Source organism: Acinonyx jubatus, chromosome A3 (genome assembly GCF_027475565.1).
Source record: "Acinonyx jubatus isolate Ajub_Pintada_27869175 chromosome A3, VMU_Ajub_asm_v1.0, whole genome shotgun sequence".
Taxonomy (NCBI): Eukaryota; Metazoa; Chordata; class Mammalia; order Carnivora; family Felidae; genus Acinonyx; species Acinonyx jubatus.
In genome coordinates, this window is record NC_069388.1 from 103369352 (window position 1) to 103394037 (window position 24686).

The 24686-nt window shown below is 38.7% G+C and overlaps 1 protein-coding gene across 12 annotated transcripts in view; it reads right to left on the reverse strand.

Moving 5' to 3' along the window:
* MTA3 (metastasis associated 1 family member 3) overlaps nucleotides 1–24686 on the reverse strand; it is a 217509-nt gene that overhangs the window by 41050 nt on the left and 151773 nt on the right. For 10 of the 12 annotated variants that reach the window (XR_003412400.2, XR_008289493.1, XR_008289494.1 and 7 more), the window contains 3 exons: nucleotides 12455–12643; nucleotides 3288–3362; nucleotides 1252–1310 (listed from right to left, as the gene is read on the reverse strand). Coding sequence is in view for 9 of the 12 variants with exons in the window: in XM_027033649.2 (XP_026889450.1) it covers nucleotides 1252–1310; nucleotides 3288–3362; nucleotides 12455–12643 (323 nt within the window). In the remaining 3 variants the exon portion in view is untranslated. The remainder of the gene's footprint in view (nucleotides 1–1251; nucleotides 1311–3287; nucleotides 3363–12454; nucleotides 12644–24686) is intronic. The other 2 variants (XM_027033648.2, XM_027033650.2) reach the window with 1 other exon arrangement.

Here is a 24686-nt window from a genome sequence, read left to right on the forward strand (position 1 = left end):
GGGTCAGATATGGCCTGCAGACTAGAGCGTGCTGGCCTTTGACTTAAATTCAGACTCCGACAAAGTCAATGCAAAACATAACAGAAACAATTATCTGGGTTAGTAGGTGAAAACTGGCTAAACGTACTTTTCCTTTGCTGTGACAGCACCACAACGCACAAGCAAGCTGCCACGCTTGTCTCTGAAAATCTGACACATGAATCATAACACTGTTCTCTTTGGGGAGTTGCCCTTTTGCGAATTACTCAAATAAAATATCCTAAAACACTGGAAACTACTGCAGAAGGGACATTACCTTTCTGAATAAAAATTATGAATCCTGTCAATTACATGTTGTCTGCCTTGAGATAAAAAAATAATCATTAAAAAAATCAAAATTCATGGTCTATGAGGCCTCATATATATATATAAATATGTATTAATATATCAAAATTCAATAAACAAAATGCTATGTATAAAACAACTACACTAAACACAGAGTGAGAAAAATCTTGGAGCAGTAGATAGCACTTTGAGAAAATTTCATTTTAAACCCCAAAGAACCTAGTATAGCACTAGGTGCTTGATAAACCAAATTTTCCTGAACAAATGAACAACAAACTCTAAAGATCTCAAAAAAAAAAAAAAAAAATTACAATTCATTTAAAATGTAGCAAATGAAAAGCAAACTGGCATTCATTTTGATATGACAGGGATTTCTAAGCCCCCAAAATAATGATGATAGAACACCAGCCATGTGAGACAGCTGACATCTATTCATTACTCATCCAACAAAGTATGGTTCTTACTACTTTCTCTAACCCTTCTCCCAAGCAAACAATGTAAAATCCTCCACCAAATCAACAACCTCAAAAAGGCAATGTGAACTACCCATCCCCCAAAACTCCGTTCCATAACATAGTTTCAAAAGCTGCTTAGCTTTCGGAAACACATTTGTTTCAAGTAATAGAGTTTCACAGGTTAGTTTTCTGATGCTTTCCCTGCAACGTTCCTAGAAGTATACTGTGGGTATTTTATTTTCCCTTTAGTCCTTTTGTCTCCTTGGGGTTTCACCCATCAGCCAATTTTCTTTCTAAAAAAAAGAAAAAATCACTGTCGTGGTATAATGGAAAGCAAGTCTCATGCTTTGTAGTGGAAGAAAATAAGATACACAAAGAAATCCGAATTTAGCTGAAACTGACCACAATTACATATTTTGTTTTGATAGAATTAATACCATGACAAATATTTAAAAAGATTTCCATTACTTACTAAGTTGGGATATACACTTGTTTCAGTTTACTCTCAGCTTCTGCTGCCTTTAGACGTTTCTAATTCAAAAGACAGATAAAATATTTTACGTACAAGGCTAATAATTATTGCCACTTCATTGTCTTAGAAAATTCACATGAAAATGAAATATTCAAACACCATTCGCACAAATTGCCATTTTAAGAAGGGCCTTTCCCTTCCTGTGCACATTAAACTGCAGTGTTCTGTAAGACAACTGACTAGATTCTGAGGTACAGACTGCAAGTATTAATAACATTTGAGACATAGGTTTTAAAAATAAAGCTGTAAACAAGTGAAGTTTCCACTGCTCCCTGAGTGAGTAAACAGGGCTCACAAGTAACCATTTTTACTTTTCAAATTTAGTTTCTACTTTCTTTACAGCCCTTCTGGGAGAAACACACACACTCTGCTTAAAAAAAAATTTTTTTTTTTGAAAAATGATTAGTTTCCAAGGTCCATGCAAAAGAAAGAGACAACTCTCCCAAGTACAATTAAATAAACATTTATCCTCAAATGTTAAGAGATACACAATAAACTTTAAAGCTGGCTGAACTCACATCAGATTTTAAAAGCCAAATGTAGGTAAAGGAATAGGGGAAAGATTACGTAATCATTTCCAGAAAATGATCAACACAGTAAATGAATATAAGCAAGGAAGGAAAAAAAATACATGTTGTAGATATCCAAAAAGAAGACAAAACAGAATGTAAGGCATTCATCCACTTTCTCAATGAGGAGAAAAAAAAAAAACATTTAAGGCGACAACTTAAAATTTTTAGAGACAGAGTAGAAATTTTTGGAAATAATTTAATTCAAAAACCACTTTTCAACCACTCACGATGCCATCATCTCCACCACCTTTAAGGGACTTTTTTTGCCCTGAAAAATTCAAGTTTCCAGAGCACATGGTCTTCACTTCTACCTATGTTGTTTAAAATAAGCACTTTTGTATTATGATGTTGACACCAGAAATTTTTCAATAAGCCATGGGTATCTCTTCATTATTCATGACCTTGACAACTCGCTATGGTCATTTTGTATCCAACACTTGTCACTGGTGATCACATAACTTAGGGAAAATGATGTCTGTGTTAAATATATTTGCTCCTTTCTTTACCACCTCTAACCTATGACTAGAAGAATCTAAAAACAAGTATTGACTGAAGTCACTAAGGAAAATGTACCTTTCCCCCAAAGTAATAGTACTCAAAATAAGTAATTTAGAGATTTACCTCAACTTGGAACATTAAGGAAAGACTCAAATTAAAAGATTCCTTGCTTTTAGAAATAATTTTGGAGAAAAACTTATGCACACTACCAGACCATCAAACTAGTAAGACTAACAGTTAAGGTCAAAGATGTATATATGACACAAATGTCAACTAAGGAGGTTTTCAGAAGATCTTTTAAAATATCTCAAACTGGGAGCGCCTGGGTGGCTCAGTCGGTTAAGCATCCGACTTCAGCTCAGGTCATGATCTCACAGTGAGTTCGAGCCCCGCATCAGGCTCTGTGCTGACAGCTCAGAGCCTGGAGCCCGCTTCAGATTCTGTGTCTCCTCCTCTCTCTGCCCTTCCCCAGCTCATGCTCTGTCTCTCTCTGTCTCAAAAAGAAATAAAAACACACACAAAAATATTTTTTTAAATATATCAAACTATATGGTTGATGGCTTTGGTCTGAATTTCTAATACTTCATAAAATGACCTCACATCTTAGGCCATTCCTATCAACTATACTCAGAAAGAGACAAAGCACCAGGCACCTGCAAGGATAATACTGCCTCTCTAGTGGTTATGTCCCCTTGTCATCCTTCCAAAATATTTATCATAGTGACTTTGAAGTCAGAAAATACTAGAACTAAAATCTTAAAACAACATCTTAAGGATGTTAAAAACAGTATAGAAAAGAGAAAGCCAACAAATTTAAAATTAAGTGTATTGCTAAGAAATACTAAGATATAAAAAAGAAAGCTCACTTTAATGCAATAGTATTGGTAGCAGTATGAAGAAAATTACCTGCTGCACATATCGGTCAGTAGTTTTCCACATGTAATAATATTCAATGATGCTAGTCAATGATTTCCAAGGGAGCTGAAAAAATATTTAACATGATAATGAAAACAAGGCATTACTGTAGGAACGGCTTTCTTTTTTAAGTCACGTTTTAAAAAATAATGAGGCAAATATCCACACGGAAGATTCACTCTAGGAGAAGTATTTGAGAAAACTAAAGTTAATTCTTAGCAAAGTGTACCCCAAACAAGTTACATTCAGTCAGAAACTCTAAAACAACACAGTCTATTTCTCAGCTCCCATTTTGTTACAGATGATAAACATTATGACTGATAATATTTCAGGACCTATTCAGGAAAGTTATTCTCGGGCTACAGGTGGCACTGAAGTAGTAACAATGTTTAGAAATGACATTTAAATAGATTTAGCCCAAGTTACTTTAACTTCCAAAGATGCCAGCTACAACTGGGTGTCGTTTGGTCTCTGCAGTAACCGTTCTCATCTTTTCCAAAACTGCTTTATTTTCACCTATTTTGTTATAAATAAAATAAAACCTAAGCCTCTGAAAGAGTACACAGTTGAGTGTAGTCTTGCATTTGAAAAACAGGAAGCTTACCCTTTGCTATTTTCCATAATTATTCAAAACTGGCCAAATGAGCGCCCACTAAGGAGACCCACAAGCAAAGAATATATTCAGGAATATGTCAGTATATTCCCTCTGTAAAGGGAAATCTGTCAGTCATCCCAGATGCACATCGGAATAGATCAAACCTTCAAGCGAATGACTGTCCACGGTCACAGTTTGTAGCGGTTGCATCAGATTCTACAGATAGGTGACTCAGCACTCTCTCTGACTTCTAGCTAACTTGCCCTAATGCACCATCGGGATTAGAGAATCAAAACAGTACTTCCCAGACCCCACTGCAGCTAGAGGTCTGCTTGAAATCCATGTGTACAATATCCACGCTATTCTTTAATCACCTCAACATTTCACTCACCTGTTTGCTATGAAAAGAAAACAGATGGGAGTTTTGAGAAAGGAAATTATTTTAAGCTTAACTGGGTAGCAACTCCAACAGCAGTTACGAATGTGGTCTCTTTAAAGGACCCAATCAGCACAGCCACTGGCATGTGCGTTGCAGCTAAAGCAAACAGTTTTCTACAACCCAACAAGCAATCTAATGGGAGTTGAAAGTGTCTGAGGGATGGGGTAAGGAGCCCATGGCAAGACCTCACATGGCAAGACCTCACAAGGCAAGACCTCAGAGGACAGTCACGGGCACCGTCCCCTAGGGCTTCAAGCAAGCTAAGACATCTTCATCTGCTAACTATTCTTCACCTGAGAAACACCCCTGGCCTTCATTTATTTACCTGGAAGCCTGAGAAAAGGAAACCAAGTGACTATGTAACCTGAGCTTCATCATCAGCCAGATTTTATCTGAGCCATCAAGTCCTAATCAGCTATGCTCAGCACCACCACTCTCTTATCAAGAAGTATAGTCCTGAAGGCACAAATGACATGTCCCAGTGTGTCTACTCCTGTTGCAGTATCATTTCTCCCTCAACCCTCATGGCTCCACAGAAGTTCCCTATGACCTGTCAAGTGAGAAGGAAAAAAATCTGAATGTGGCAGATGGCTTTGCATGATATACTGGCATGAGCCAGAATTCTGCTGCAGCATTTTGGCCCCGAGCAGGGGTGGCTCTAAAGCACAGTGAAGAAGAAAGATCCTTTAAAAGGGCAGGGCATTAGAGTCACCATCTGGTTTCCTAGTCTGAGTTGAAGGAAAGCTGGCCAGAGGTACTAATCCATACCCACTCAGGGAGAGTGGTTATCTACCTGTCACAATGATCAGGGAGGGACTTGAAAGGAAGCAGATTAGAAAGTTGGTAACAATGAGGCTTAGGAAGGAGGTTTGTGGGACAGACACTTCTTGATGGGCCTAAGTGTGAGGATCTTTATATCCCCATGTTTATCAAAGGCTCCTTCTGGAGAGGAGGGTCTCTTATATCAAGAGGGCAAGATGATCTCTAGGGTTATCTGCCAACCTCTTTCCCTAGCCACAACAATGATTGTTCAAAGGACACATCAACAAAATGGACACAGAGGCAAGCAGATTACATATGGGTACCCCCACAAGGACATCCTCTCACCAAATCTGATCTGATTACTCCAGGTGTCCAATCTGCAAGGAACAATGCACACTGGGCTTCCAACATGGCACCATTCCTGGTAACATGTCAGTTACATTAGTCTCTCAGCATCCTGGAATGAACAGACATCTTGTTCTTGTTGAATAGACAATTATTCTAAATATGATTTGCCTTTTCTGCCTGTAATGCATTGGCTAGCAATACCAACCATGGACTAATGAATGACTTATTCTCACAAAACAGCTTCTAACTCAGGGCTCAGAACCCTCAGGAATAAAGGTTTGGGTTATGCTACCAAGTTGAGAACTCTGGTCATCAAAGGTACTAAGGAGAGAACATTGGGGGAATTTTATTTTGAATGCCAATGAAGGCCTCAGGATGAGTTTCAGAAAAGAGAAAGGAAGACTAAAGAAGCTATATTTCCTTCCCTGTTTATCATAATTATTTTCCTTCAGCCACCCAATTCCTTTTTTTTTTTTTTTAAGAGAGTGAACGAGTTGGGGATGAGGGGCAGAGGGACGAAGAGAGAGGGAGAGGGAGGGAGAATCCCAAGCAGGCCCTAAGCTAGAAAATGTCATTCCCACCTTAAAAATGAGAAGAAAACACCCAGATAACCTACAAAACCATACCGATTCTTGAACTAATGTTACAAGACAATCAACTGAACTGGATTCCAAAGTCACTCAGTACTCAAAGACTAGACTCATGAGCTACTTTTACTTTGGCAAAGCACCAATAAATAAATAAATAAATAAATAAATAAATAAATAAATAAAGATAACAAATAAAAACAAAGTAAGAAGAAAACAGCCAAAAATTTACCAAATTATTAAAGGTCAACAGTGAGCTAGCACAACTGTTGTAGCATCTATGGGATCTCTAGACACTAGGGGAATCCATCCACATTTGCCACGGGTCTCCATCAGGTGTTCATCAGAAAGATCTGGGCCAGAGCAGGAAACCTGAGAAAGCCCCTGTTGGTGGTGATGTAATTTGCACTTGATCTTAGCTAAAAGGCCGAGAAGTGGTGGTGGTGATGTAATTTGAATCTACACAAATAAATGAAGAGGAGCAGAAGTGATAACATTTTTAAAAATAAATAACAATACATAAATAAACATGGGGGAAAATATTTTTAAAAATCTCTTTAAAAAGATCACTGTCTAAAGCCAAAAAAGTTATAATTCACTGTGGGATTTAGAACATAGCCAGAATTATATATGACAAAAAAAGCACAAGAATGGGAGGGAGGAACTGGAAATATATTGTCACATGGTTCTTCTTCTTTTTTGTTTTAAGTAAGCTCTACACCCAATATGGGTCTTGGGGCTTGAACTCACGACCTAGAGATTAAGAGTCACATGCTCTATGGATGGAACCAACCAGGCATCCCAATCACATGGTTCTTATAATCTATGTGACCTAAGTGAGTTTGATTGAAGATAGACTGTAGGACATTAAAGATATATACTGTAAACCACTACAAAAATAAAAGCTTAATTGGTAGGTCACTAGTAGAAATAAAACTAGAATAAAAAAATTAATTTAAGGGGCACCAGGGTGGCTCAGTGGGTTAGGCATCCAACTTCACCTTAGGTCACGATCTCACAGTTAGTGGGTTCTAGCCCTGTGTCAGGCTCTGTGCTGACAGCTCAGAGCCTGGAGTCTGCTTCGAATTCTGTGTCTCTCTCTCTATTTCTGTCCTTCCCCCAACTGTGTTCTGTCTCTCAAAAACAAACATAAAAAAATTTTTTTAATTAATTTTAAAAAGGGGAAAAGAACAAAGAACAATGGGACAAATGGAAAATTAATGGGAAGATGACTGGTTTAAACCAAAACTTGTAATATTGATAATTACATTAAAGGTAAATGGTCTAAACAATCCAAGTAAAAGGTAAAGACTGTTAGACTGGTTTAAAAAAAAGATCCTATTGTATTCAGTCTACAAAAAGCCCACTTCGAACATAAGTAAGACACAAACAAAGTGATGGAAACAAGATATACCATGTAATCAATAGAATAAAGCTGGAGTGGTTATATTAACAGACCTCACCATAAGGAATATTACCATGGATAAAGAGGCATGATGTAAAGACAAAAGGGTCAATTCATTATGAGACCATAACAGTCCTAAATGTATGTACCTAATAACAGAGATTCAACATAATTAAAGCAAAAACCTATTGTAACTGAAAAGAAAAACAGAAAAATTCACAATCATAGCTAGAGGCTTTCAATACTACTCTCTCAACAGAACAGGTAGACAGAAAATCAGTAAGGCTCCAGAAGACTTGAACACCATCAATAAATCTGACCTAAGTAGCATTTATAGAACATTCCACCAAATAGCAAAGTATCTCTTCTTTTCAAGAGCACATGGAACATTCACCATAGTAAGACCATATACAGGATGAGAATCACATCTCAAAAATGTAAAATTTGATTTTTTTTACAAAGTTTACAAACTTTTTTTTACAAAGTTTTCTGATCACAACAGAATTAAACTAGGCTTCAGTAACAAAAATATGTGAAAAAGATGCAAATACGTGGAACTTACCTCTAAATAATCCATGAGCCAAAGAAGAAAATCAGAAAGAAAAACAAAAAATACTGATGCAATGAAAATGAAAACACAACTTATCAAAACGTGGAGACAGGCCCTGTAGTAGTTGGGCCTGCTGATGTTGAGACAGGAGCACTGAAGAAACCCTCCCACATTCCAGGCCCCACATTAAGCATAGGTAAGAATTTGATGTCTGTGAATGTTCAGATCACCTCCTATTTATTGCTTCAGTGAGGGGAGGAACCTGCCCCTCAAAACAGTATCAGACAGCCAGGACATACAACACACGACACTGAAGACAAAACAGAGGAATCTGACTGGTTTATTAGTCACAGATACTCACAGCCCAGGGGAAGATGACAGATGACACCATGTAGGGCCACAGCGAGTCACTAGGGGCTGTGGAAGTGAGGTTCTGTGTAACAAGAGGGTGAGGTGTGCCCTGGTTCTGGAAAGAGTTCCCAGGGGAAGATGTGACTGGCCTGTCTCAGTAATTCTGCAGGCTAGCAGGGAAGTGAAACCCATAAGGTTGAAGGCTGCGGGGGAGCTAGAACTGGGCAGGTGGGGAGTCTTTCCTGCTGGTGAAGGATATATTTGGCAAAAGGAGTGGAACTCACAGTGAAGTTTTTGTGGCCCAGTGAGGCTCAAAGATACCAAGGCAGCACATGAAATTTTTGGTTAGGCCTTCCAATACAGCAGTACCCTGAAGGTAAACAGAACAACAACCAAATCCAAACCTGGTCCAACTACAGATTAGATTAATATATTAAAGGATTGGGTTAAAAAGGTAAGACAGCACACATGAATAGATAGGGATTTAAACAGAGAAAAGCATAAAAAAGAAAACATAAATGTTAGCAAAATATGCTAACATATTTGAAGAATTCCTTTAAGAAGTTTATCAGTATACTGGACATGGCAGAGAAAATTAGTGCACTGAAAAATAGATCAATCTAAATTATAAACTATACAAACTAATACACAAACAGTAAACTTTAGTTCTCAGAAATTCATTAAAATAATTACAAAGAAAAATATACCCAGGTGCATTGTAGTAATAAAACTGCTATTAAACAAACAAACTAACAAAGAAACAAACAAAACCCCAAACTGAAGGTAAAGACAAAATCTTGAGCACGAAGAAAAAGAAACATTCACATACATAAGAACTTCTCATCAGAAACTATGTAAGCCAGATAGAGATACACCTTTAGAGCACTGAAAGAGAAAAAGAAAAAAAATGAATTCTACAAAGAATACCATTTTTGGGGTGCCTGGGTGGCTCAGTCAGTTAAGCATTCGACTTTGGCTCAGGTCATGATTTCACAGTTTTTGAGTTTGAGCCCCACGTCGGGCTCCGCTGATAGCTCAGAGCCTGGAGCCTGCTTTGGATTCTGTGTCTCCCTCTCTCTCTCTGCCCCTCTCCTGCTCACACTCAGTCTCTCTCTCTCTCTCTCTCTCAAAAATAAACAAACATAAAAAAAAAAGAAAAAGAATAACATTTTTGTTAAAGAGGACAGGAAGACAATTTTAAGATAAGGCTAAAATCACTGTCAGCTAAGTACACTCTCAACAAATGATTACAAGAAAAGTTTCAACCTTAAAAAGATACTAGGAAAAGACAAAGCACTTCAGCACAAAGCAAGCTGAAGAAAGGAAATGACAAACATAAAAGCGGAAGTTAATGAAACAAACAAACAACAACAAAAATCAAGCAAGCAGAAAACTGGTTCTTTGCAAAGGTCAAAAACATCGATTAAGTCCTTGCTGGACTGATTAGGAAAACTACCAGTATCAGGAATGTGAGGGGGCATCACTACAGATCCATCCCACAGATCTTCGAAGGATAATATGAAATTATGAACAACTTTAGAACAATAACCACTTTATAACATTTTATGACAGGAGATATCTGTCTTTGTATCCCACAGCTATGGACAATGAAAACAGCCCTGGGAGGATCAGAGTCAAATAAGAAGCTATGGCAACACAGTGGCGCAAAAGATGAAGAATAACCACACAAAAAGGATCACCAGGGAGGTAGGCTTAGCTGAGACACCTGGAACCGGCTAAGAACAAAGAAGAAGGGTAAAGGCTATCAGTGTAAGTGGGTGCCAGTGCGGTCCGCAGTGGCCCGCTCTGCAGAGGAGCCTGGTAGCCACTGCCACTGAGGATCTCGAGGACCTCAACAGCCTTCATGACAGCTGCAGACTCCCTGCCATGTGCACAGCTGAGGACTCTGTAGTATTTGTTGGCGTGGACTCCAGCAGCCTACTCTGCAGAGGAAACTGATGGCTTCGGCCACTGAGGTAACCAACAGATACTGACCTCCTAGGGAGGGAGCTGCTGCTCCACCCCTCCCAGATGCTGTTGTGTCCCCACCCCAGGAACAGGGCTGCCAGCTCCCATCTCCAACCCTGTGCATATCTGGGACCCCAGAACTCTGGCTGCTCCACATGCACCCACACTTCAGACCTTGGTTCCATGGTGGTTCTGCATGTGTTCACCTCTCGGTCACTGACACTGCAGGCCAGCCAGCACACCAGACCCCAGGCTGCTGTCACTCTGGGAGCATACATGCTCCGCTCCTGGTTCTGACTCAAGCTGATCCAGGCACCACTGCCATGGCAAAGGTATCCAATGCCAAGAGGGATCCCTTCGGCAATGACACACCCCATGGGGGAGAAAGAGATCAGGAGATCCCCAGCAGCCTTCACTGCCACTGCAGACACCCAGAGAATGGGCCATTGAGGACCCCTGAAATCTTTTTTTTTTTTTAATGTTTTATTTTTGAGAGAGAGACAGAGCATGAACGGGGGAGGGTCAGAGAGAGAGGGAGACACAGAATCCGAAGCAGTCTCCAGGCTCTGAGCTGTCAGCACAGAGCCCAACACGGGGCTCAAACTCACAGACTGTGAGATCATGACCTGAGCTGAAGTCGGACGCTCAACTGACTGAGCCACTCAGGCGCCCCAAGGACCCCTGAAATCTTAACTGACAACTGACCTCAGCAGATGGAACTGAATGTACACTATGCTGATGGGCCTTCCCAAGAGCTGGAACCATCATACACAAGCTTCCCACACCCTTGTATCCACGGCAGGCAAAGGTCTCTCCCTCCCCACTAAAACCAGTCTGTAAAGTCTGGTAGAGGTGACTGATCAATCAAATGCACAAACATCAGCACAAAGCTATAAGAAATATGAAGTTAAGGAAGCATGACATCACCAAAGAAACAGTAATTTTCCAGCAACTGACCCCAAAGAAATGGAGAGCTATGATTTCCTGATAATAATTTCAAAATCATGGTTTTAAGGAAGCTCAGTGAGCTACAGGAAAATACAGATAGAACTGAAATCAGGAGATAGACCCCAATACCAGGAAAACAATACACGAAATAAGTTCAACAGAGAGAAAGAAATCCTAAAACAAACACACACAAGTTCTAAAACTGAAGAGTACAATGAGAAATATAATGTGGAACATCAATAATGAACATCTGTGAACTCAAAAACAGGTCATCAGAAATTATCCAGTCAGAGTGAAAAGAAGAAAAATGAAGGAAAAAGTATATCTAGTCAGTAGAAGGAAGGAAACAATAAAGGTCAAAGCAGAAATAAATGAAGTATAAACTAGAAAAACAAAAGATCAATGAAACTAAGAGTTCCTTTTTTGGAAAGATAAAACCAAACTGACAAACTTTAACGAGTCTAAAAAAAAAAGAGAAGACTGAAATAAATAAAATCAGAAAGGAGAATCAGAGGAGACGTTGCACCTGATACTGCAGACATAAGAAGGAATATAAGAGACTGCTATTCACAATTATACGCCAATGAACTGGATAATCTAGAAAGGATAATTGTCCTAGGAAGTTATCAATGGACTTCTCAAATAGAAATTTCTCCATTTCAAAGAGATTAAAAGCTTAATTAAAGAGAGCAATTCCATACATACAAGGACAAAAGGAAGTACATAAAAGTAGACAAGATTATCTAGTATTTAAAATGCAAGTAAGAAACTATGTATCATTAAGAGGAGTCAAGGACAGAAAACCCATAAAGCAAATTTTCCATACTGCTTGCTACAGGTTGTTTCCATATTAAAGGGCCACATCAAACTCAGGCTCAACAATTAGTAAGATAACTAGAAAAATATAGAAGGTCCAAAGGAGAGCAACAAACTTAAAGCAGACCTCAGAAATATTTTGTGCAAATGGTTAGAAAAGCCATCCATATTTTAAACTTGGAACTCAGAGCCTCCTGATACCAGGTCTTATTATTGCTTCCCAGAACGAATGTCAATTTCTCTCTCTGTAAGACTAGCCTTCATTCTATGTTGAGTAGATAAACATTACTACGTTGCAAGCTTGCTAAATGAATACTTTAAGGTTTACCAGCTTTTTAACAAAGATAAAATATTCACATCCAACATTTTATGTGCAGTTTTCTACTTACAAAGTCTTGACGTATGTCATTGAAGTCTTTGCCATATTTTTCCAGTGCCTCTTCAAATAAACTAGCTTCAGAAGCTGACCACTCTTCCATTTCATCTCTGCATAAAACAGGCCCTCCAAGTGGTACTAAGACACTAATTGCACTGCTTAAATCATAGCTGTGCCTATACAATGTATCCATAGCATGAAACTAAAGAAAACAAACAAAATGGAGAGAAAAGATCAGTCAGAAATGCAAACTTGCCAGATTATTTAAGAACAGGAATACTAAAATGCATGATGCACTGAATTAACACTAATATACTTAGGTATATTTTTTAAGTAACAAAGGTTTATTTTTTAATAAGGTTTATTTTTTTTAGGTTTTTTAGGTTTATTTTTTAAGTAACAAAATTAAGAAAAAATTAAAAAAACAGATTACCTATTTAAAATGTCATTTACTGATTTAAGAAAATGTTGATTTATAAGGTGTGTATTTAAAAAACTGCATTCATTTGTTACAGTAACCTAACCATGAAAATCCAGGGCCTCCAGGCACAGGTATTAACTGGGAAGCCAGTAAGTTTCACCATCCTTTCAGTTAAAAGTGCCAGAATCACTTCACCTATTATATAGGGTTGTCACAGCCTTCCTTGACAAGGGAATAATAGATTATATATCAGACAGAGAAAAAATATTCCCAGGTTGGATTAAGACAATGATGCACTAAGAACGAAGAGTTACAGAAAACAATGGAGTTGAGAATCAGGGTGACAAAACAGAACTACACATCCATGTTACACAAACAAAACAAAACACATATCCATGTAAAAACAGTAACTGGCTGAGATCTTCTAAGACCAAAAACAGATGACTAGGCTTGCTTGAATCAGCTAGGCTGGCATGGATTTCCTACATATTTCAGGAGAGAATGATATAAAGAGTAATTTGAAACGAGGAAAAGATAGATTAGGATAATATACCTGTTTTTTTGCAAATGTACCTTGGGTCTGGCTTATTTAAAACACATTCTTCTTCCCATCAGAAGCTGTGAAGAAACTTAGGTTCCAAAACTTTAAAGTTTGAAAAACCTGTGATGGTATTTCTACTGGAGAACCAGAAATTCATTCATAACATATACGCGCATTTGTATATGTGGAAGGAAAACTGCAGAACAGGGTGACTGGCTCTGCTGTGTCTGGATAAGCATGTAGGTGGGGCCCAGAATTGGTCGGCAGGGTGACCAAATCCTTACCAAGTGAGGACTAGTTCCATTTAAACTTTCTAACATATGGGGGCACCTGGGTGGCTCAGTCGGTTGAGCGTCCGACTTTGGCTCAGGTCATGATCTCACTGTTCGTGAGTTCAAGCCCCACATCTGGCTCTGCGCTGACAGCTCAGAGACTGCAGCCTGCTTCGGAGTCTGTGTCTCCCCCTCTCTCTGCCCCTTACGCCCACTCATGCTCTCTCTCTCTCTCTCAAAACTAAACATTAAAAAAAAATTTTTTTTTTTTAACTTTCTACCATATGAAAGCCAAGTCCGGCACCTTGTACACAGTATCTACCGATATTAAAATTTTCACAAATGGGGATAGTATCACATCCATGTGGCAACATGTCTCTTAAAATTTAGCTGGTGAGTTCCCTACTACTCATACAGGAGTATAAAATAAACTCAAATATCAACAAACACCTATTAAAGAGAAAAAATCACTGGCTAGAGTATGCATTAAAAAGACCTATTTATACTGTGATACATTAAGACACTGAATATGAATTTGTTGACAGAACTAAAGGTGGGATTCAGGACATACAGACATGTTTAAGGTACAGTAACTAACTGCTTTAATAAGGATTAACATCTCTCTTAAATAAATCACTGGATTCTACAAAACAAAAGCAAGGAGGAATCTCATTATCTGTTCCTTAGTCATAATCACCGCTAGGACCACTGATCACATATAGTCTTTTGCTGTATGTGTCACAATCATGGAATAACTTCAATTTTTAAGTGAATTTCTTCTCACCTTTCCACAACAACGGTTACAAAAATGTTAGAATTTTTGATCTTTGGATCTTTGCCTGTGCTCTGCAAACTTCATAATCAACGAAACCCCACTTTTCTAGCTAAACTTCTCACTTGACAGACTCATCAATTTCACTGTACTGTGCACTGTTAAACAAGTTTACATCATTCCTGAAATTATTTAGTTCCTAGATAACTGATCTACAAAAATGAAAGCAAAGTTCAATAGCATGCAGGGATCCCTTCAATCACTAATATATTACTATAAACAGTTATTTTTGAAACTAAATTTACAATGGATAACAAAACTGAAGATTAAATGGTATTCAAAATCAATAATGATACAAATTAACTTTGCTGCTGACATTCCTCAAGAGGTAGTAGTTCTTATAATTAACAGGTGCTCTGAAACCCAAAGTCACAAGACTAAATGAGTGTTTCTCAGCTGATATTATAGCAGCCACTCAAAGCATAAAAGGATCTTCGGTCTTTTGTTCACGCGAGGTGATGAAAAGGCTTCTCTTACAAGCACTTTTACAAATGACGATAGGCTATTATCTCATAGAGTTTCAAAGAACCAAAGTAACATCACAGGCGTTATAAGTGATTATGACCCAAATCTGAAGCGAACAGATTGTTTTAATGGTTCTGTTCCTCACGGAGTGTGTGTTACTGGACACCGAAGTCAGCAATGGCTTTCGGAAGACTAACCCCTGCACTGTCACAAATCAAGTGGAAAGAATGGGTCCAACTTATAGGCGACTGGAGGCTATGAAACCCCCAGAGTCCACTTTGAAACGCAGCCCAGAGGAGAGCGCTGTCATGATCAGAATGTGTAGAAAAAAATCTACATCCCATCAGACGTATGCACTATGGAATTCCCAGGGAATAATTTTATTTAAATTGATGACCAAATTCATAAAGGAAACCAGAGGACCACATTATGGGCTAGAAGTCCATATTAACTCCATCTTTCTGACACACATAGGAGGCTCCTTCTGAATGGACTTTTACGGAGTTCAACATCACGCTAAAAAGCTGTGAGCAAAACACAGAATCTACCTTCTATAACATAAGACAACATCAAGTGAAGACTCTCAGAAATAGGCTAACACAAGACATAGGAGTCTGACATCTGACTTACGGTTTATCAGTAAGATAACAACAATTCCAAGAGCTAGACATGTAAGAGAACACACTGGAAGATTCCGTTTATATGAACTTTGAGAAAAGTAACAATCAGTGGTGAGAGAAGTCAGAATAATGATTCCCTCAGAAGGAGGGGGCAATCATTGACTGGGAAGAGGCATGAGGGAATCTTTTGGGATTCTGGTAAAATTCTTTACCTAGATCTGGGTGGTCGATTACATGAATGTATACATATACACAAGTTTGCAAATGATGCACCTGAGTGTACTGAATACACTTTACTGTGTATACGCCTCAATTTAAAGTAACACAAAGAATTTAAGGAGTAAATGTAAAACAACAGAAAGTCTTCCCTCCAGATAAATACTTTACAAAGATACCATGTTTTCAATAGAGATACAGATACACACAAGATCCATTCAAATCTAAATTTAAAAAATCATAAGAACTCAGCACAAGCTGTTCTCTCTGCCAAATAGTGGTGAAGGTGTTGTCATATTTCATCTCATTCATAACAGATGGAGATGACAAACAGAAGTATTTTCGGAGAAAGACTGACAATGAAAGCTTGGCAGTGAAATTCTCATCCTTCGCTCATTAAGTACAATCACACAACGGTAGACTGGATTATTATTCAGCAAATATTCACTCCCTCCCCTGGGCCTTCACAGAAGAGGAGTCTTCCACTCCACTGATGTGGAGCCTGGCCACGTGACCTGACTGGCAGATAAGATGTTCAAGATACGTGACAGAACAGAGCCCTGGCATGTGTTTGCATATCTAGGTTTGCCCTCTTGAGCTACTGGCTTTTGTCACCAGAGGAGGAGATACACATGGAGCAGATCTGGACTCACACTGTAGTTTGGCACCTAAATTGGCCCAGTCTAGTTCAGCAGAATCCTAGACAATCTGCAAAGGAGTATATAAGAAATTAATGCTTGTTGTTATAAGCCACTGAAATACTAGGCAGTGTAACAGATACTGTGTTTTTCCTTTTGAGAGTAAAGAACTTACTCACTCCGTGCTAGATGTGCTATCAGCAGACACCCTCAGCTGTCACCTTTGGAATGATTTCAATTCAAGAAAGAATCATCACCCAAGATCATGCCCTTTTCCTGGCACAGCCTTTATCCGATGATGCAGGAGTATACAGGCTCAGCCTGTCACCCGGATTTGGGACAACTCTTCGAAGTGTCCCGTGGAGTCGGCGGAGGCTTCAGGTATCATAGCCCACTTTCTTCCCCTGTTCAATCCTGCCTCCATCCCTCCTCTTCCACAGTTTTTTTTTTCTTAAATTTTTTAATGTTTATTTTTGAGAGAGAGAGAGAGAGAGAGAGAGAGAGAGAGAGAGAGAGAGAGAAAGGACGAACAGGGGAGGGGCAGAGGGAGAGGGAGACACAGAATCTGAAGCAGACCCTAGGCTCTGAGCTGTCAGCACAGAGTCCAACGTGGGGCTCGAACTCACGAAACAGGAGATCATGACCTGAGCCAAAGTTGGACGCTTAACCAACTGAGCCACCAGGCACCCCCCACAGGTTTTGATTCCTAATAAATCTCCTACATACAAATCTCTATCTTAGCCTGTTTCTCAGAAACCCAGCATGTAACATGTAGCATTATTTTGACAACAGCTAACTGATATACATACATATGCAATCCTAACTATTGATTTGGTCAGAATGTTACAAAAACTTTGCATGTGTACCTCCAGCACAAATTATAGCATTCAGAACACTAAATCTACTTCAGAATTAATGAGCATATGGTTTTTCCCAAGCAGAAGGTGAATATAAACTCTCAGGAGTAAACCACAAACCATGATCAAGGCAAAACATTTTATATATATGTAAAAGAGAAGTATGCCATGCATTCTCAAGTTTTGCTTCAATGCACAGTATTCAAAACAAAATCCCTCATTCATCATCAAATTTGTTAAGACTTAGTTGTCATTCACTCAAATCAATCTCCAAGACACCCTGAGTCATGTCCTCATGTGTATTCAGACCTTTTGATTATCACAGGAAAGCTACAGGGCTAGTAAGCCACTGTAACCCCATGGCCCTAAATGTCCTTTGCATGAGCAGAACTGAAAATTCTTCCCCCCGGCTCTGATTGTAGACACAAATCAGACAAATACAGTAAAACCTTAGATTGTGAGTAACTGGTTCTACGTGTGTTCTGCAAGACAAGAAAACATTTCTAATAAATTTTAACTTGATCAACGAACATGTCTTGCAAAATGAGTAGTACATGATGCTGAATGTCACACGATCACAGCTGAGCCAATGGTTCTTTCTTCCCTCTCTCTCTCTCTCTCTCTCTCTCTCGCTCTGTCTCTCTCTCTGCAGGATTGTGGATGGTTGTCTCCCATGCTTGGATGCTTGGGTCTCAGGCCACGGTGTTTGGCAGAAACCAGTGATTTTTCAGAACACTGGAAGGTGCCCACAGCTGGCAACAGTGTATTTTTTGTCACTTCAAAGCACCTATGGACAGTCCTTTGCTTTTCCATCCAAGAGTAAGCTTAGAAATGCCATGCTTCATTCTAGGTCAGGCCGCCTGCAGATATAGGCCCTTTCCTCTGCTGCCTTATTGCCAGTCACATTAAATACAGTATATGACAAGAGAGTATTCATACTGTACTGCAGTCAACATCCGTTAATGATAGTGAAAGTCATCCTACATAATAACCTCCCCTCTCGTCTTCCTCATCAGCCACGAAGGTTTTCAAAGGTAAGTATAGGCTAATTTGTTTATTCTTCTTTATATTTTATCTTTTCTTTATAATTTTGTAATGATTACAGCAGTGTAATCATTTTTATATGAATATTTTGGGGTTGTGGAATGAATCATCTGAGTTTCCATTATTTCTTATAGGGAAATTCATTTTGATATACAAGTGCTTTGGATGAATTATGCTCACAAACCAAGAGTTTACTGTAAAACATCTATGTGAGGACACTGAAGAACAACCAATGCAAGCAAGGGGAGACTAAAATAATTCAGGAAGAATATGTATGACACGTGAGCTTCCACAATGACTTAACCTTTACCTTGATGGCATTTTCTAGACAGAACAGACAAAAACAGAAAGCTTCCTTTGCATTAGGCCATGGTAAAAGTAAGACCCATGGAGCAAAATGCTGGGGAGGATTATGTTGCAGGCCCTAAAGGAAATCACAATATAGTAAAAGAATTGGCGTATGTTTCTCCTGACCACAACCCCCAAGGCAATTAAGATAAACTTATGAACCTCCTTTCCTTGGAAATTAACTCACAATTAAATGCAAAATTATAAAGTAAATTAGGAAATACTTAGAACCAAATGATAATGAAAATACTACATATCAAACTTTAGGACATACAGAGGTACATTTATAATCGTAAATATTGATGATGTAAAACTAGACAAAGTTGATGGGCTAAAAAATCAGTCTTAAAAAGCTGGAATGGGAGGGGTGCCTGAGAGGCTCAGTTGGTTAAGCGTCTCACTCTTAATTTTGGCTCAGGTCATGATCTCAGAGTCGGGAGACTGAACCCCACGTCAAGCTCCCAACTGGGCATGGAACCTGCTTAAGATTCATATTCTCTCATTCTGTCTCTCTCCCACACACACAACCCCCCGCCTCCCACCGCCAAAAAAAAGAAAAAAAAAAAAAAAGCTGGATCAGGAATATCAGAGTAAAGCCTAAGATAAGTAGAAGGAGGAAAATAAACAGGAAAAAAAAAAAACCTAAATAGAAAACATATAATAATAATAATAATAATAATAATAATAATAATAATAATAAAAAACATACAGGGGTGCCTGGGTGGCTCAGTCGGTTGAGTGTCCGACTTCGGCTCAGGTCATGATCTCACAGTTCGTGGGTTCGAGCCCCGCGTCGGGCTCTGTGCTGACATATCGGAGCCTGGAGCCTGCTTGGGATTCTGTGCCTCCCTCTCTCTCTGCCCCAACCCACTTGCATTCTGTCTCTGTCTCTCTCAAAAATAAATAAACATTAAAAAAAAATTTTTTTTTAAAAAAGGGGAGCCTGAGTGGCTCAGTTGGTTCAGCGTCTGACTTCGGCTCAGGTCATGATCTCGTGGTCTGTGAGTTCGGAGCCCCATGTCAGGCTCTGTGCTAACAGCTCAGAGCCTGGAGTCTGCTTCAGATTCTGTGGCTCCCTCTCTCTCTGCCCCTCCCCCACTCGTGCTCGCTTGCTCTCTCTCTCTCTCTGTCAAAAATAAACATTAAAAAAAATTTTTAATTAAAAAAAAATACAAAAAAATCAACTCAATTAAAATCTCACTCTTTTAGGTAATAAAAAAGAAAAGAAAAATCTGGCAAAACTGTCAAAAAAAAATGGGAAATGACATACATAAACAATAACAATGAAAAGCTACTTACAACTGGAGACATACCAATTCATTCTACTTAAAGAATACTCTGAACACTTATGTTGATAAATTTGAAAAATTAGGGTGAAATGGAAATTCTCCTGACTTAACTGACCAAACTGGACTTAAGTAAAATAAAAACTTATTTTAATTATAAATCAAATTATAACCACAACCCAAACTAAGGGATGTTCTACACAATAAATGGCCTGTACTTTGAAAATGCCACGTCATGAAAGACAGAAAGAATGAGGAACTGTTCTGGACTGAAAGAAATTAAAATGATACAACTAAATGCAATAAATGATTTTCAAGGGAATCTTAAACCAGAAAAAAAATTTTTTCTTTTGTTATAATGAACATAACTGGAACAACTAGAAAATCTCACTAAAGCCTCTAGATTAGATAACAGTGCTACAGTAACATTCATTTCCTGCCTCAGTGATATACTTAGAAGGAAGAAAAATTTCATGTTTCATATGATTTACTGCAGTGGTAGTCTTATTAGTTTTAATTCTAATTTATAGCCTTGAGAACATGGACAGTACTCTTAAATTTTAAGAAATCGTGTTTTAAAAAAATTACATGAATTCTCAGTTCATCAATTTTACACTCATTTTGAAGAGTAGATTTCTAACGTAAGCTGATAAACCTAAAATTTTAATCTGAAGATTTATATATTCTGCAGACTACAATTCCTTTAAATGCTGTAATGACCATGAATTGCAATCTATCCTCAAATTCCCAGTACCCTCAATGCCCTAAATGAAATACGTAATTTCAACAGGACTCACAAATGAAGAGAATGAAATGCAGGATTAATGGCTAGCAATTTTACAAAGAGTTAATATCTGAAGAATAAAATTACTGTTGGTTAAGTCAACTTTCTATTTTCAAGAAAATAAGTTACTTTTTCTAAGTTTTTCTTGAAAAAATTTTTATTGTAAAAATTATAGCTTGTTTTAAGGGGAAGATCTTTATTATTTTTTTAAAGTTTATTTTTGAGAGAGAAAGAGACAGAGCACAAGCAGGGGAAGGGGCAGAGAGAGAGAAGGAGACACAGAATCTTAAGCAGGCTCCAGGCCTGCATCAGCCCAAAGCCTGACGTGGGACTTGAACTTGAACCAGGAGATCATGACCTGAGCCGAAGTTGGACGCTTAACCGACTGAGCCACCGAAGCACCCTTAAGGGGAAGATCTTTATATCATATAATGAACTCCTTGTAACAATTGTATTAAAATGTATGGTCACTCATAACCTAGTGACCATATTCAAATTTGATAACCTACTACAATGACAGTAAATATAGCATGATAAAAGCCCTTTCAGACAACCAATAATGCTATAAAATCAGAAGAAAGTAAATGAGATTCAACAAGATTGGGGGGAAAATATATCATTGTTATCACCATCTCAACAAACAATATTACCAAGCTCTCAACACTGTGCCACACGCTGTTCTAAATGATTTACAAGTACCACCTTGTTTACTCCTCAAGTTGATGCCACATGGTAACTCAGAGACAGACTTTTCCAGAGGCTGGGAAGAGGGTGCCAGAGATCTTGTTCAGGACACAGAGACATCACATACTCTCTCTGCCAGTGTGGCTAGAGTCTCAAGAGCCAGCAAAGCCCCGTGTTTGTGAATATTAACTTAAACGAAGGCACAAAAACTGTCAAACGTAATTTCTTCTGGAATGTTGAGGGAAGCTCAAAGAGATTTGTAGCATAGCAATAAATCACTTGTCTTCCACACAACCTGGGCGGTCAATTTCACGGAGAGTTTTATGCCCTCAGAAAACCCAGGGGCCCAGGAAAAACAACAATGAGGTGTGGTCTGGGGACCCACTGCAGTTCCATCAAATTCTATATGCTTGGGACAGGTACATCTGCAATTTGAAGTTATGCCTGTATACCCTCTTCTTGTCAACAGATAACCCCCTGAAGCAGTACAGATAGGTTTCATAGTATTATTCCCATTGTGGATGAGGAAACTCAGGCACGGGGAGGCTACATAACTTGTAGAAGACTAAATGGATCATAAGCTATAGGTCCAGGGGGAAAAAAAAAACCCAGAGAATCATAAAAGTATATCCACTTGTACACCCATGTTCATAGCAATATTATTCATAATAGCCAAAACGTAGAAGGAACCTAAGTTTCTACTGAATAAACACAATGTGGTATATGTGTACGATAAAATACTACGCAGCCTTGAAAAGGAAGGAAACGATGACACATAGGACAATATGGATGAACCTGAAGACATTATGCTAAGTGAAATAAGCACGTCACAGAAGGGCGAATACCGTGGTCCCCTCCAATGAAGTACCCAGAGTAGTCAAAATCACAGCAACAGAAATTAGAACGGTGGTTGCTAAGGGCTGGGGAATAGGGAGTTGTTATTTAATGAGTACAGAGTTTCAGTTCGGGAAGACGAAAACATCCTGGTGATGGCTGCACAAGAGTGTGAATACTTAATGCGAGAGAACAATACGCTTAAAAATGGCTAAAATGGCAAATTTTTATGTTGTGTATATTTTACCACAGTTTTTAAACAAGTATGTCCAGTGCCAGAAACTTTCTATAACTCCTGGTCTTTAGACCGTGTGTGTTCAGCTCTGGTGACACAATGAAATTATTTTCAAATATATATCACTTGTAGTGATGAGATGCATTCAAAAAAGACCTATTAACATGCTAGATAACATTTTAATAGAAATAACATACTCCAATGACCTATTTTAATAAGAACCTATTGTCTTATGTCCCAGAGAGAGAAACTAATTTATTCATTCTCAGATATTTACTGAACACCTAGTAAATATATCCCAGGAACTATGCTTGGTACTGGGAATTCAACAGTGAGGAAAAACAGGTATGGTCACTATATTGATGAATACTACAAGCTGATATGTAGGGAAGGGGAAGAAGAGAGAGATACACGTTAATGAAATAATCACAAAAACAAGAGTTTAATTACAAATAATTAACATGGAGGAATGTTGTTGTGTCTCTCTCCATGAGCACACCACAAGAGTAACCTGCCCTAGATGGATAGATTAGACACAATTTGAAAACAGATTAAGAGTCAATTAGGTGGTGGGGCACCTGGGTGGCTCAGTTGTTTAAGTGGCCAACTCTTGGTTTTGGATCAGGTCACGATCTCACCTTTTGTGGGTTCGAGCCCAGCACTGGGCTCTACACTGTCAGGGCAGAGCCTGCTCAGGATTCTCTCTCTCTCCCTCTCTCTCTGCCCCTCCCCCACTAGTTAGTTCTCTCTCTCTTTCTCTCTCTCTCTTTCAAAATAAATAAATAAATTTGGGGAGCCTAGGTGGCTCAGTTGGTTAAACGTCCAACTTCCATTCAGGTCATGATTTTGTGGTCCATGAGTTCAAATGCCACATCAGGCTCTGTGCTGACAGCTCAGAGGCTGGAGCCTTTTCAGATTCTGTGTCTCCCTCTTTCTCTGCCCCTCCCCTGCTCACACTCTGTCTCTGCTTCTCTCTCAAAAGTAAACATTTTTTTTTTAAACCCTTAAAAATAAATAAATAAATATATAAATAAGTAAATAAATAAATAAATAAGAGTTAATTACATGGGGCTGTGAGAGCATCCAAGCAAAGGGAACTAAAGTTGCAAAGGTCCTGTGGCAGGAGACAGACCACAGAATCAAAGGAAGGCTGGCTGGGGCCCAGAAGACATAGAGGAAAGGCTGGGGTACAGGACAGGACAGACTGGCCAGGCAAACCCCCACAGCTTTTTTTGACTCTTTTAAGGATCTGGGTTTTTATCCTGAAAGCAATTAAAGGCCAGTAAAAGGATGTAAGATAGGAGACAGCAAAATAAAAATTGCATTTTAAAAAGATCAGATAGAATTAGAGATATTCCAGAATGCAGTCTTCTCCCTAGGAAATCAACACAGCCTGACCTTTCTCAGAACCAGACTCAGCATCAAAAATCCTGTTTCTAGTACTGAGTCTGTCAGAAATTAAATATGAATCTTTATAGAAGTTACTTCACCATTATCTCTAATATGATCTCTCCTGGAAGATTTTTGAGGCCCCAAACAACTCAAAAAACTCTTTTTCTCAGATCTTTTCCTCCAACTTGCTTTAGTCCTCAGAGTTCAAGGAAAAGAGAAATCTAGCACTTCTTTAATTACCTGTTTTCCGAGACTGAGGCTATGCTCTGGCGATAGCTCCCTACCAATGCACATGGCACCCTCCGCCCAGTAACAGGCCTGGCCCTCCACCAACTACCTACAGACCACTTCGGGGTTTACTGTGTTCTAAAGAATTTTGTTTCCACAATGGGGCGAAGGGAGGTCAATGTAGGTTGTAAATTGTTTTTTTCTTTGCATATTGTACAAAGGACACTTTACATCTTAATGAAATGAGGGTGAAATCTAGGAAGCCTCCATGACAACTTACGTGTTGTAACAATTATAAATCTTATCATGTTTCTTAGACTAGCACTGTTTGAAATTCAGTCTAGCTAAGATTGTAACAGGTCTCAAAATAAGGAAGTCAGACCTAGCAATCTGCAGGCATCTTAATTACCTGCTCCCAAAACATTACTGGTGATTTGACAAGTAGCATGCGGAGTCTAGGATAAACAGATACTTCAGATTAAGAATGCTGACAGTCAGCTGCAGTCCCTTACAGGAAAAGCCACAGTGAAAATCACCTAGGACAGACC